General features: G+C 44.0%; 2 protein-coding genes across 10 annotated transcripts in view; both read right to left on the bottom strand.

Annotated features, from left to right (window-relative positions):
• The window catches only part of LOC140725806 (uncharacterized), a 120,635-nt gene extending 118,189 nt beyond the window's left edge, over nt 1-2,446 (bottom strand). For both annotated transcript variants that reach the window (XM_073041767.1, XM_073041768.1), the window contains exon 1: nt 2,396-2,446. The gene's annotated coding sequence lies outside the window, so the exon portion shown is untranslated. The remainder of the gene's footprint in view (nt 1-2,395) is intronic.
• Nucleotides 2,447-12,879: 10,433 nt separating this feature from the next.
• lrrc34 (leucine rich repeat containing 34) overlaps nt 12,880-14,266 on the bottom strand; it is an 82,265-nt gene continuing 80,878 nt past the window's right edge. For all 8 annotated transcript variants that reach the window (XM_073041753.1, XM_073041750.1, XM_073041755.1 and 5 more), the window contains one exon: nt 12,880-13,626. In XM_073041753.1, coding sequence (XP_072897854.1) covers nt 13,333-13,626 — 294 coding nt within the window. In that variant the 3' untranslated portion in view covers nt 12,880-13,332. The remainder of the gene's footprint in view (nt 13,627-14,266) is intronic.

Below are 14,266 nucleotides of genomic sequence, written 5' to 3'. Positions count from 1 at the left end.
TCTTTAGCCTCCCTCCCTGTCCTTTCTGAAACATCTAAAACCTGGGACTTGAAGTAACCATTCCTGTCCCTGAGCCATCCAAGTCTCTGTACTGGCCACCACATTATATCTCCAAGTACTGATCCACGCTCTAAGCTCATCCGCTTTGTTCACAACACTCCTTGACAATAGACAATAGGTGCAGGAGTAGGCCATTCAGCCCTTTGAGCCAGCACCGCCATTCTATGTGATCATGGCTGATCATCCACAATCAGTACCCCGTTCCTGCCTTCTCCCCAAATCCCTATCCGCTATCTTTAAGAGCTCTATCTAACTTTTTCTTGAAAGCATCCAGAGAATTGGCCTCCACTGCCTTCTGAGGCAGAGCATTCCATAGATCCACAACTCTCTGGGTGAAAAAGTTTTTACTCAACTCCGTTCTAAATGATCTACCCCTTATTCTTAAACTGTGGCCTCTGGTTCTGGACTCCCCCACCATCGGGAACATGTTTCCTGCCTCTAGCATGCCCAATCCCTTAATAATCTTATATGTTTCAATCAGATCCCCTCTCATTCTTCTAAATTCCAGTGTATACAAGCCCAGTCGCTCCAATCTTTCAACATATGACAGTCCCGCCATCCCGGGAATCAACCTCGTGAACCTATGCTGCACTCACTCAATAGCAAGAATGTCCTTCCTCAAATTTGGAGACCAAAACTGAACACAATACTCCAGGTGTGGTCTCACCAGGGCCCTGTACAACTGCAGAAGGACCTCTTTGCTCCTATACTCAACTCTCCTTGTTATGAAGGCCAACATGCCATTAGCTTTCTTCACTGCCTGCTGTACCTGCATGCTTACTTTCAGTGACCTTTGAACAAGGACACCTAGTTGTACTTCCCCTTTTCCAAACTTGACACCATTCAGATAGTAATCTGCCTTCCAGTTCTTGCCACCAAAGTGGATAACCTCACATTTATCCACATTAAACTGCATCTGCTATGTATCTGCCCACTCACCCAACCTTGTCCAAGTCACCCTGCATTCTCCTAACATCCTCCTCATATTTCACACTACTACCCCTACTCTTCATGATTTTTATAAATGACCTGGATGAAGAAGTGGAGGGATGGGTTGGTAAATTTGCTGATGGCACCCAGCTTTGTGTCATCTGCAAATTTGCTAATGTTACTTTTAATCCCTTCATCCAAATCATTAATGTATATTGTAAATAGCTACGGTCCCAGCACTGAGCCTTGCAGTACCCCACTAGTCACTGCCTGCCATTCTGAAAAGGACCCATTAATCCCTACTCTTTGTTTCCTGTCTGCCAACCAATTTTCTATCCATGTTAGTACCCTACCCCCAATACCATGTGCTCTAATTTTGCCCACTAATCTCCTATGTGGGACCTTATAAAAGGCTTTCTGCAAGTCCAGGTACACTACATCCACTGGCTCTCCCTTGTCCATTTTCATAGTTATATCCTCAAAAAATTCCAGAAGATTAGTCAAGCATGATTTCCCTTTCGTAAATCCATGCTGACTCAGACTGATGCTGTTACGGCTATCCAAAAGTGCCACTATTTCATCTTTTATAATTGACTCCAGCATCTTCCCCACCACTGATGTCAGGCTAACTGGTCTATAATTCCCTGTTTTCTCTCTCCCTCTTTTCTTAAAAAGTGGGATAACATTAGCTATCCTCCAATTCTCAGGAACTTACCCTGAATCTATAGAACATTGGAAAATGATTACCGATGCATGTACGATTTCTAGAGCCATTTCCTCAAGTACCCTGGAATGCAGACCATCAGGCCCTGGGGATTTATCAGCCTTCAGTTCCATCAGTCTACCCAACACCATTTTCTGCCTAATATGAATTTCCTTCAGTTCCTCTGTTACCCTAGGTCCTCTAGCCACTTACTTTGGGAGATTGTCTGTGTCTTCCCTAGGGAAGACAGATCCAAGGTACCTGTTCAACTCGTCTGCCATTTCCTTGTTCCCCATAATAAATTTGCCCGTTTCTGCCTTCAAGGGCCCAACTTTGGTCTTAACTATTTTTTTTCCTCTTCACATATCTAAAGAAGCTTTTACTATCCTCCTTTATATTCTTGACTAGCTTACCTTCGTACCTCATCTTTTCTCCCCGTATTGCCTTGCGTTATCGCGTCCCTTCTCTATCACCTGCCTATCCTCCCTCTCGCACTGTCTACAAGCTTTCTCTATTTGTGAGCCAACCTCTTCTTCCCAGTCTATTCAGTTCGGTTCCCACCCCCCAACAATTCTAGTTTAAACTCTCCTTAGCAAACCTCCCCGCCAGGATATTGGCCCCCTTGCGGTTCAAGTGCAACCCGTCCCCCAGCCCCTCCCTCCACCATCCTTCCCCCTCCCTCTCCCCCTACCCTCCTCGTACTCCTGTTTCTCCTCCTCCTCACTCGCCCCTTCGCAGGAGGTTACTTCCGGTGAGACGCCGACAGCGGTTTCCATGGAACCGGACGGAACCACCGCTTCCGTCCAGAGACTACCCGCTGACGTCACAGAGGGCGGGGCCGGCGCGCGGCTAACCATGCAGGTGCGACTTGCCACACTATCCACAACTCCTACCTTGGTGTCTGGGCAAACTAACCAATATACCTTTTTATTTCCTCATTTAATTCATTTATAAAACTCATGGGTCGTTGTGGAACACCTACTTCCAGGCAGAATACGCTCTATCTACAACCACCCTCTACCGTTGCAGGCAAGCCAATTCCGAATTCCTACAAACAAGAGAAAATCTGAATGTGCTGGAAATCCAAGCTACACGAAATGCTGGAGGAACTCCGCAGGCCATGCCTCGATGAAGGGTTTCGGCCGGAAAAGTCTTTTCCATAGATGCTGCCTGGCCTGCTGAGTTCTTCTTTCAATTTGTGTGTGTTACTCCGAATCTTGCTTTCTTGGAGCGACGATGGATGAGAGGTGACCTGATAGAAGTGTATGAGATGTTGAGAGGGATCAATCATGTGGATAGTCAGAGGCTTTTTCCCAGGGCTGAAATGGTTCCCACAAGAGGACACAGGTTTAAGCTGCTGGGGAGTAAGTGCAGAGATGTCAGGGGTAAGTTTTTAACGCAGAGAGTGGTGAGTGCGTAGAATGGGCTGCCAGCAACGGTGGTGGAGGCGGATACAATAGGGTCTTTTAAGAGACTTTTGGATAGGTACATGGAGCTTAGAAAAATAGAGGGCTATGGGTAACCCTAGGTAATTTCTCAGGTAAGGACATGTTCAGCATGGCTTTGTGGACCGATGGGCCCATATTGTGTTGTAGGTTTTCAGTGTTTCTATGAATCCACATACACTGCCATGTTTCCCTGGATCCCATGACTCCTAACATTCTGAATGAGCCTACCATGTGAGGAACCTCGTCAAAGTCCAAAAAAAAAACACTACATCATCTGCTCTACCTTTATAATTATGCTTTTGTAGTGATCACAATGCCATTAGTTTCAAAGTAAATATGTATAAAGATAGATCTGGTCCCATAGGTTGAGATTCCAAATTGGAGAAAGGCCAATTTTGATGGTATCAGAAATGATCTGGCAAGTACGGATTGGGATAGGCTGTCTTCTGGAAAAGGTGTACTTCGTGTTTGGGAGGCCTTCAAAAGTGAATTTTTTAGAGTACAAAGCCTGTATATGCCTGTCAGAATAAAAGGTAAAGATAATAAATGTAGGGAACATTGGGTCTCAAAGATATTGAGGCCCTGGTTAAGAGAAAAAAAAGATGCATAGCTGGTATAGGGAGGTGGATACAAATTAGATGCTTCTGGAGAATAAGAAATGCAAGAGAACACTTAAAGAATTCAGGAGGCCTTAGCAGACAAGGTGAAGGATAATCCCAAACGATTCTACAGATAAGTTAAGAGCAAAAAGATTGTAAGGAACAAAATTGGTCTTCTGGAAGATCAGAATGGTAATCCATGTGTGGAGTCAAAAAAGATGAGGGAGATCTGAAATTATTTTTTTGCATCTGTATTTACTCAGGAGATGGACGCAGCGTCTATAGAAGTGAGGCAAAGCGGAATCAACTTCATGGACCCTGTACAGGTTACCGAGGAGGAGGCGTTCGCTGTTCTGAGGCAAATCAGGGTGCACAAATCCCAGAGCTCGACAAGGTGTTCCCTTGGACGCTATTGGAGACGTTCAGAAATTGCCGGTGTCTTAGCAATTTAAATTATCGTTAGTGACAGGAAAAGTACCAGAAGACTGGAGGAGAGCCAGTATTGTTCTGCTGTTTAAGACCATAAACAGGGGCAGCACAGTAATATACTTTACAGAACATGTAATCCGGGTTCAATTCCTGTGCTGCCTGTAAAGAGTTTGTATTTTCTCCCCGTAACCGTGTGTTTCCTCCTGTTGCTTCAGTTTCCTCCCAAGGTCCAAAGATGGACCCACTGGTAGGTTAATTGGTCATTCTAAATTGCCCCATGATTAGACTAAGATTAAATTGGGGGTTTGCTGGGTGGCGTAGCTCAAAGGGTTGAAAGGGCCTATTCCACACTATATCTCAATAAATAAATAAAAGTTGTCACCTCCTTGAAAAACTCAGATTGGAGCACTGCACAGAGACAACAGGAGGCTTCCCACACAGCTCCAACAAAGCTTTAAAAAACCTAGTCTCTATAAAAAAGAGGTATCACCCAGTGGAGTGGTAATCATGGGAGCAGAGTTGCCTTGAGTCAGAGTAGTAAGGTTTTGGCCCAACAAGGCTAGATAAGTTCATTCCTTATTTAACTCCAGAGAGAATAAGGGGCATGTCTACAGAACCAATGTTCTGCTCTGGGTGTCAGATGCGGAATTTCCTAGAGACTCCTAGCCTTCTCGATGGCCACACCTCCTCCAGGTGCATCAGGATGCAGCTTCTTTGGGACAGTGTTTGGGAACTGGAGCTGCAGCTCCTTTGGGACAGTGTTTGGGAACTGGAGCTGCAGCCTGATGACCTTTGGCTTGTTAGGGAAAGTGAGGAGGTGATAGACAGTAGTTACAGGGAGGTAGTCACTCCAAGGCTACAGGAGACAGATATATGGGTGACTGTCAGGCGACGTCAGATAGTGGAGAGCACCTCTGTGGCCGCGCCCCCCAACAATAAATACTCCATTTTGAGTATTGTTTAGGAGGGGGAGACCTACCGGAAGGGACCTATCTGGGGGAAGCAACAGCAGCCATGCCACTGGCACTTGAGTCTGGTCCTGTGGCTCAGAAGGGTAAGGAACTGAAGACAGTAGCAATGACAGGGTACTCTATTGTCATCAGGTTTGGATATGGCCCAAGTGCAGAGTGAGAGACACTGAAGCAGATGGATATTTCACAGACTTTAATGCAAACAGGGTTAGAGGGAAAAGAACATAACAAACACAAGGCCAAACAGAGCCATTAATTAAATCTCTCAAATTGGAAAAACGAAGCCTACACTGCAGCTGAAAGGAATAACTAAATATAAAACAAATAACGCCAGTTGACTCGACAGTCCAATTTCTCAGGCAAGACCAAATACAAGCAGGCAGTAAAACATTGCTGCGCTAGGTTCAAGTCTCGACAAGCACTATGATGGAAAGAATAGAGTAAAATACTATCACAATGAAATAATAATTATGAGCGCAGTTGCCATATTTGCTGTGCTGCCGAATCTGTAGTTGTGATATCTATAGTCGGGATAGATAAGCGATTCCATGGATGTGAAAAGGAAACACAACTGGTAGCTTGCCTCCCAGTGCCAAGGTCTGAGATGTTTCTGGACGTGTCCATAATATTCTGAAGAGGGTTGGGGTGGAGTAGCCAGAAGTCATAGTACAGATCAATACCAATGGCATAGGAAGAAAAAAGGAGGTCCTGAAAAAGAATACAGGGAGTTAGGAAGGAAGCTGAGAAACAGAATGTAATCTCGGGATTGCTGCCTGTGCCATGCGACCATGAGGATAGAAGTAGAATGAGGTAGCAGATAAACGTGTGGCTGAAGAATCGGAGGGGGGTGCAGGGATTCAGATTTCTGGATAATTGGGATGTCTTCTGGGGCAGGTGGGACCTGTACAAGAGGGATGAGCAGCTCTGAATCTGAGGACAAATATTCTTGCGGGCAAATCTACTAGAGCTGTCAGGAATGGTTTAAGCTAATGTGGCTGGGGGGTTGGAACCAGTATGTTAAAGCTGAGGTTGAGCCAGCAGGTTTACAGGTAGTAGATGACCAGTTGGTGTGCCTCAGGATCTATTCTGGGACTCTTCATGATTTTTATAAATGACCTGGATGAGGAAATGGAGGGATGGGTTAGTAAGTTTGCTGATGACATAAAGGTTGGAGGTGTTGTGGATAGTGTGAAGGACTGTCAGAGGTTACAGTGGGACATTGATAGGATGCAAAACTGGGCTGAGAAGTGGCAGATGGAGTTCAACCCAGATAAGTGTGAAGTGGTTCATTTTGGTAGGTGAAATATAATGGCAGAATATAGTATTAATGGTAAGACTCTTGGCAGTGTGGAGGATCAGAGGGGTCTTGGGGTCCGAGTCCATAGGACGCTCAAAGCAGCTGCACAGATTGACTCTGGTTAAGAAGGAATACGCTGTATTGGCCTTCATCAATCATTGAATTCAATTTAGGAGCTGAGAGGTAATGTTGCAGCTATATAGGACCCTGGTCAGATCCCACTTGGAGTACTGTGCTCAGTTTTGGTTGCCTCACTACAGGAAGGATGTGGAAACCATAGAAAGGGTGCAGAGGAGATTTACAAGGATGTTGCCTGGATTGGGGAACATATAACCATATAACAATTACAGCACAGAAACAGGCCATCTCGGCCTTTCTAGTCCATGCCAAATGCTTACTCTCACCTAGTCCCACTGGCCCGCAATCAGCCCATAACCCTCCATTCCTTTCCTGTCCATATACCTATCCAATTTTACTTTAAATGACAATACCGAACCTGCCTCTACCACTTCTACTGGAAGCTCGTTCCACACAGCTACCACTCTCTGAGTAAAGAAGTTCCTTCTCGTATTACCCTTAAACTTTTGCCTCGTAACTCTCAACTCGTGTCCTCTTGTTTAAATCTCCCCTACTCTCAATGGAAAAAGCTTATCCACGTCAACTCTATCTAACCCCCTCATAATTTTAAATACCTCTATCAAGTACCCCCCCGCATCAGAACCTATGAAAGGACTACATAGCATGAACAAGAAGGAATTAATTTCAAAGCTTTATTTATTATCAAGTAATGTATCCATATACAGCTCTGAAATACATCTTCTCCAGATAGCCACTAATCAAAGAAAGAACACGAGAGTTGTTCAGAGAGAAACATCAAACCCACACAAGAAAGAATGGCATACCGATCACCAACCCCAAAACTCCCTCCCCACACAAAAAACCTAACACTCAAGAACATCAACCCCTGAACAACCTCCCCTCCTACAACAAAATGGAAAAGCAACATGTGATTTTTAAAAAATATATGAAAACCATAAGTCTGAAAAATTCCACAGTCCAATCCATTAACCATATAACAATTACAGCGTGGAAACAGGCCATCTCAGCCGTTCTAGTTTGTGTCAAACACTTACACTCACCTAGTCCCACCGACCTGCACTCAGCTTCCATTCTATTCCTTTCCTGTCCATATAACTATCCAATTTTATGCAGAACCACGATGCCATCCTCCGATATCACTGACATTCACAAAAGTGAGAGACACCACACGAGGCAGAGAGGCCTACCTGCCTTCACAGCAAGCCACACAGTGATAAGCTGCTCACAGATTCATTTCCAGCAGCAATCAAAAGGAAGGCAGATGGTGCTGAACTTTCATTCACCTTCACCTTTGACAAAGTTCCTCACGGAAGGTTAGTTAGGAAGGTTCAATCTTTAGGTGTTAATATTGAAGTAATAAAATGGATTCAACAGTGGCTGGATGGGAGATGCCAGAGAGTAGTGGTGGATAACTGTTTGTCAGGTTAGAGGCCAGTGACTAGTGCTGTGCCTCAGGGATCTGTACTGGGTCCAATGTTGTTTGTCATATACATTAATGATCTGGATGATGGGGTGTTAAATTGGATTAGTAAGTATGCAGATGATACTAAGATAGGTGGCGTTGTGGATAATGAAGTAGATTTTCAAAGCTTGCAGAGAGATTTAGGCCAGTTGGAAGAGTGGGCTGAAAGATGGCAGATGGAGTTTAATGCTGATGTGTGAGGTGCTACATTTTGGGAGGAATAATCAAAATAGGACATACATGGTAAATGATAGAGCATTGAAGAATGCAGTAGAACAGAGTGATCTAGGAATAATGGTGCATAGTTCTCTGAAGGTGGAATCTCATGTGGATGGGGTGGTGAAGAAAGCTTTTGGTATGCTGGCCTTTATAAATTAGAGCATTGAGTTTAGGAGTTGGGATGTAATGTTAAAATTGCACAAGGCATTGGTAAGGCCAAATTTGGAGTATTGTGTACAGTTCTGGTCACCGAATAAGAGGAAAGATGTCAACAAAATAGAGAGAGTACAGAGAAGATTTACTAGAATGTTACCTGGGTTTCAGCACATAAGTTACAGAGAAAGGTTGAACAAGTTAGGTCTTTATTCTTTGGAGCGTAGAAGGTTGAGGGGGGACTTGATAGAGGTATTTAAAATTATGAGGGGGATAGATAGAGTTGACATTGATAGGCTTTTTCCATTGAGAGTAGGGGAGATTCAAACAAGAGGACATGAGTTGAGAGTTAGGGGACAAAAGTTTAAGGGTAACACGAGGGGGAATTTCTTTACTCAGAGAGTGGTAGCTGTGTGGAATGAGCTTCCAGTAGAAGTGGTAGAGGCAGGTTCGCTATTGTCCCACATCATGAAGACCCTGGAGAGACTTGTTCTAGAGCAGCTCCGGCCTATGGTTAGGCCACACTTAGACCCCCTCCAGTTCGCCTATCAGCCCTGACTAGGAGTTGAGAATGCCATCGTCTACCTGCTGAACCGTGTCTACGCCCACCTGGATAAGCTGGCGAGCACTGTGAGGGTAATATTTTTTGATTTTTCCAGTGCGTTCAACACCATCCGCTCTGCTCTACTGGGTGAGAAGCTGACAGTGATGCAGGTGGATGCTTCCCTGGTGTCATGGATTATTGATTACCTGACTGGCAGACCACAGTACGTGGGCTTGCAACACTGTGTGTTAGACAGAGTGGTCAGCAGCAATGGGGCTCCACAGGGATTGTCCTGTTTCCCTTTCTCTTCACCATCTACACCTCGGATGTCAACTACTGCACAGAGTCTTGCCATCTTCAGAAGTTTTCTGATGACTCTGCCATAGTTGGATGCATCAGCAAGGGAGATGAGGCTGAGTACAGGGCTATAGTGGGAAACTTTGTCACATGGTGCGAGCAGAATTATCTGCTGCTTAATGTGAAAAAGATTAAGGAGCTGGTGGTGGACCTGAGGAGGGCTAAGGCACTGGTGACCCCTGTTTCCATCCAAGGGGTCAGTGTGGACATGGTGAAGGATTACAAATACCTGGGGATGTGAATTGACAATAAACTGGACTGGTCAAAGAACACTGAGGCTGTCTACAAGAAGGGTCAGTGCCGTCTCTATTTCCTGAGGAGACTGAGGTCCTTTAACATCTGCCGGACGATGCTGAGGATGTTCTACAAGGCTGTGGTGGCCAGTACTATCATGTTTGCTGTTGTGTGCTGGGGCAGCAGGCTGAGGGTAGCAGACACCAACAGAATCAACAAACTCATTTGTAAGGCCAGTGAAGTTGTGGGTGTGGAACTGGACTCTCTGACGGTGGTGTCTGAAAAGAGGATGCTGTCCAAGTTGCATGCCATCTTGGACAATGACTTCCATCCACTCCATAATGTACTGGTTAGGCACAGGAGTACATTCAGCCAGAGACTCATTCCACCGAGATGTAACACTGAGCGTCATAGGAAGTCATTCCTGCCTGTGGCCAACAAACTTTACAACTCCTCCCTCGGAGTGTTTTATGGTTTTATATTGCTATATTTCTACACTATTCTTGGTTGGCACGGCTGTAACGAAACCCAATTTTGCTGGGGATCGATTGTTATGTACCCCTAGGGTTCATATTTTCTGTGAACAACCATTTTAAAATGTCGGGAGAATGAGTCTGACTTTTGGACACTGTTTGTGCTGCTAATGAGAGAGAGATGAAGAACAGAGGTAGAGACATCTGCTACAGATAAGAGAGAGGGAGACGGATGATTTATGTATTATGGCTTCTTCACTGATAATTTACCTTTTGCTACAAGGACTCTTCTTTGCTTGTTAACATTCCTGAGGAGACAGCAGGGAGTGGCCAGATTGATGGACATAGAGTTGATGGATAGCTGATACCCCGTCAGTGGGGATTAAAGACGGGTCTGGGGAGACACCCTCAGACACACCAGTGGACACTGAAAGAGTGTTGTGCACCCACAGGAAGGTGGGGGCCTGGAGGATCGGTCCGGAGCACAGCGGATGAAGGCAGACCGGTGGGGACTTGTGTGTGTGTCCGCCCTTGCCTGGGTGACGAGTCCATCACTGAAGAACGGTCTAGCCTGGAACGGAAGGGTCATAACCGGTGATCCCAATGGTACAACAGAACAAGAAGATGATGGAAGGTTTGCCCGCTGTAGCTGTTCATCTCTTGCTCGCTCTCTCTCTCTCTCCAACATTGCAACACAACAACTACCTCAACACGAACTGAACTGAACTTTATATTCTTCTATGACAATACATTTACCCCTAGACTTTGATAGAGCTTTTTTTTTTACTGTTGATTCTTATTCCTACACTTCTGTTTTTATTATTGCTAACCTGTTTTATATGTATATTTGCATTTTTGATACTGTATTGCTTAGTTTACTAATAAACACCTTTAGTTACAGTACCACCAGACTCCAACATATCATTCCATTTCTGCTGGACTGTTAACCCAGTTACGGGGTATGTAACACAATAAAGTATGTCTGTCTGTCTGTCATTTAAAGTAAAATTGGATAGGTATATGGACAGGAAAGGAATGGAGGGTTATGGGCTGAGTGCAGGTCGGTGGGACTAGGTGACAGTAAGCGTTCAGCATGGACTAGAAGGGCTGAGATGGCCTGTTTCCGTGCTGTAATTGTTATATGGTTATATGCATTAGCTTCAATATCTCAATCTTCCTTGATGCTTGTGATTAATGTATGCTTTAACCAGTGAAATGGAATCAAATACCTGCTTGCGTCTAGTCTCGAAGTTACTTTGCATTGCGGTTGTCTGAGTATGTACTCACTTCCCGGAATCTTCTCAGAGTCAGCAAAGCGCTGGATCACTCAATCAATCTCCAAATTGTAAATCACAGGCTCGAACAGTCCCAGAAACACATATATGGTGAAAAAGACTTTTCTGTGAACTATCTGGAAGACGTTGCCCAAGGGAGCATTGCATGCAGGCACCATCTTGACCAGAATATTTAGTAGAGAGCTCAATAGCTATAGAGTGGGTCCTGATGAAGAGTCTCATCCTGAATCGTCGACTGTTTACTCTGTTCCATAGATGCTGCCTGGCCTGCTGAGTTCCTCCAGCATTTTGTGTGCACTGTGGAGCGTGGATTGAATGTGTTTGGCTGAAGGATTAGAAAGATGATGCAGGGAGATTTTTTTTCTCTCAAAGAATCATGGAGATTGGGACCTCCTCACCTGAAGGGGTGGGAGGCAGAAACAGTCACTATATTGGAAAAAAAATACCTGGAGAAGTCCTTGATGTGTCACTATCTGCAGGGTTAAGGAGTGAGAGCTGAATAGATTTGTTTGGTCGTATTGTTTAGCGAACTTGGACAAGATGGGCTGAGTCTCTGGTTCCATCCTCTTATCCTTAGCAATTTATATAATGTACTGAAATCTAAAGAAGTTAAATAAAACCTGAACAAAATCTTGGCTTGCTGAAATAAACACAAGAGATTCTGCAGATGCTGGAAATCTAGAGCAACACGCACACAAAATGCTGGAGGAACTCAGCAGATCAGGCAGCATCTATAGAAGTGAATAAACAGTTGATGTTTCAGGGCAAGACCCTTTATCAGGACTATTGATATGACTGAGCTCTGTTTTGGGTGGAAATTTACAGAGGCAGAGGAGTGAGGATGGTAAAGATTTTGAGGTGATTCCAGCATTAGAAATTTCACTTTCTGAGCTGCAGAGAAATGGGGCCAGTTTCATTTGATAAAGCCAGTATCTCTGATGGAGCGCCACAAAATTCTATGCAGCACAGTGCACAGTGATATTAGAGAGGGTCATTTCCTATTTATTCAGTATTTTGTAATTCAAAAGCTAAACCATCTGTGCTAATGAAGTACTGTGCAAAAGACTTAGGTGTATATATAGCTAAGGTGCCTAAGACTTTTGCACAGTACTGTGGTAATTTTATGTATTGCCCTGTCCTGCTGCTGCAAAAAAAACAAATATCGTGACGTATGCGAGTCATAAAAAACCTGATTCTGATATGAGTCTCAATTGTGAACTGAGAGTGGAAAGGGGAACCTTGGTTGGCAAAAGGAAACAGGAGCAGGGAAGGAGTGAGAAGCACCAAAGAGACATTCTGTAATGATCAATAAACCAATTGTTTGGAATCAAATGTCCTTGCCTAGTGTCTTAGGGCTGGGTGTATCTGCATACATGACCCTATCCCCCCCATCCCAGCACTCCATCTGTGCCTGCTGTCCCACACCCTTCCCATGGCACTCCATCCTTGCCATTCCCATCATCCTTTGCTCCTGCCAGACTTACAAACTTGTTCTCCACTCCATGTTAACAAATAAGAGTACTGTACAAGCACCACTGTATAATGTGTGTGAATTAATCGAACTATTAATTTATATAATTAACAGAAACAGGATATTTATGCAGTATTAATCTGTTCCACTCCAGTTTATTCCTTCAAGCAACCAGCAATTCCATATCTTTAAAAAGTAAACTGTTAAAAAATTGTGGGATGGAGATTAAAAATCTCATGGTGATTGTGCACAAATCATTGAAGGTATGGAGACAAGTTTAAACAGGCATCCTTTGTAAATAAAGACACAGATGTGAAACCAGCTTTACGAAGAAAGTGAAAAGGCTGGGGTTGTTTTCAGAGGTGTTCATGATCACCAGTGTCCAAATAGGGATAAATGGTGCAAAACAGTTTTCATTGGCAGAGGTCCTGATTTAGGATAATCATTAAAAATGGAATTCTGACAGTGTGGGTATCTGGGAGTGCAGAAAGATTAGTGGAAGACAATTCAATAGGAACCAACAGGGCACTGGATAAATATTTGAAATACAAGTATTTGCAATATAATGGGGGCAAAAAAGTAGAGAGCTCAATTTGTCAGCAGATGCAATGAACCAGCTGAGACACTAACAGATGATTGGCCCCTTTCTGTACTGGAAGTTTCAATGTCGATCTGGCTTATGGAAGATTCTGGCTCCATCAGGAGAACTTTACAGGCATGACAGGCTGCTTCATCCCGTTCCCCATACTGAGGTACCCAGTAATAGAACATCTGGAGTCCATGAGACACTTCTGCGAGGTAGACCTGCCCATCAATCCAATATGGACTAACATCTGTCTGCCTTGGCTTCAGACGTCCAACTTTTAAAAGATTTGCAAACTCCTGAAATAATAAATGAGAAGTGTTAAAGAATAGAGGCTGTGAAATCCATTTAGCTTCTGAAGTATTTTTTTCTCAGAATTTCTTGCCCATTTCCTCTCGACTTGTGAAAATTCATTATTTATGAAATCTGCTCCCTGCTCACCTGACAAGCCAATGATTGAGTACAAATGCAGACAGAGCAAAGAGTTAAATTGTACTACAGAGGCAAAATTCAAAGGGGTGAAGAATGCAGATCCGAAGGTGCTGTATTTAAATGTGTGTAACATTTGGAATAAGGTGGACAAACTCGTGGTGCAATTAGATATTGTGGGCATCACTGAGTTGTGGCTGAAAGAAGGCCATATTTCAGAGCTTAATATCAAAGAATATATTTTGTATCGAAAGGACAGGCAGGAAGGTATAGGTGGTGGGGTGCCTCTGTTGGTAAAAAGTGGAATTATATCTTTAAAAAGAAGTGACATAGGGTCAGAGAATGTTGTATTTTTGTGGGTGGAGTTAAGTAAACTGCAAGGGTGAAAAAAACATTATGGGAATCATATATAAAGCCTCCAAAGAGTAGCCAAGATGTGGGGTTGAGATTGCAAAGAGAGCTGGAAAAAGGGTAATATCTCAATTGTAATGGGGAATTTCATGAGACAAG

The sequence above is a fragment of the Hemitrygon akajei genome, chromosome 3, assembly GCF_048418815.1.
Source record: "Hemitrygon akajei chromosome 3, sHemAka1.3, whole genome shotgun sequence".
NCBI classification, from domain to species: domain Eukaryota; kingdom Metazoa; phylum Chordata; class Chondrichthyes; order Myliobatiformes; family Dasyatidae; genus Hemitrygon; species Hemitrygon akajei.
This window is presented reverse-complemented; position numbering and strand designations above follow the sequence as displayed.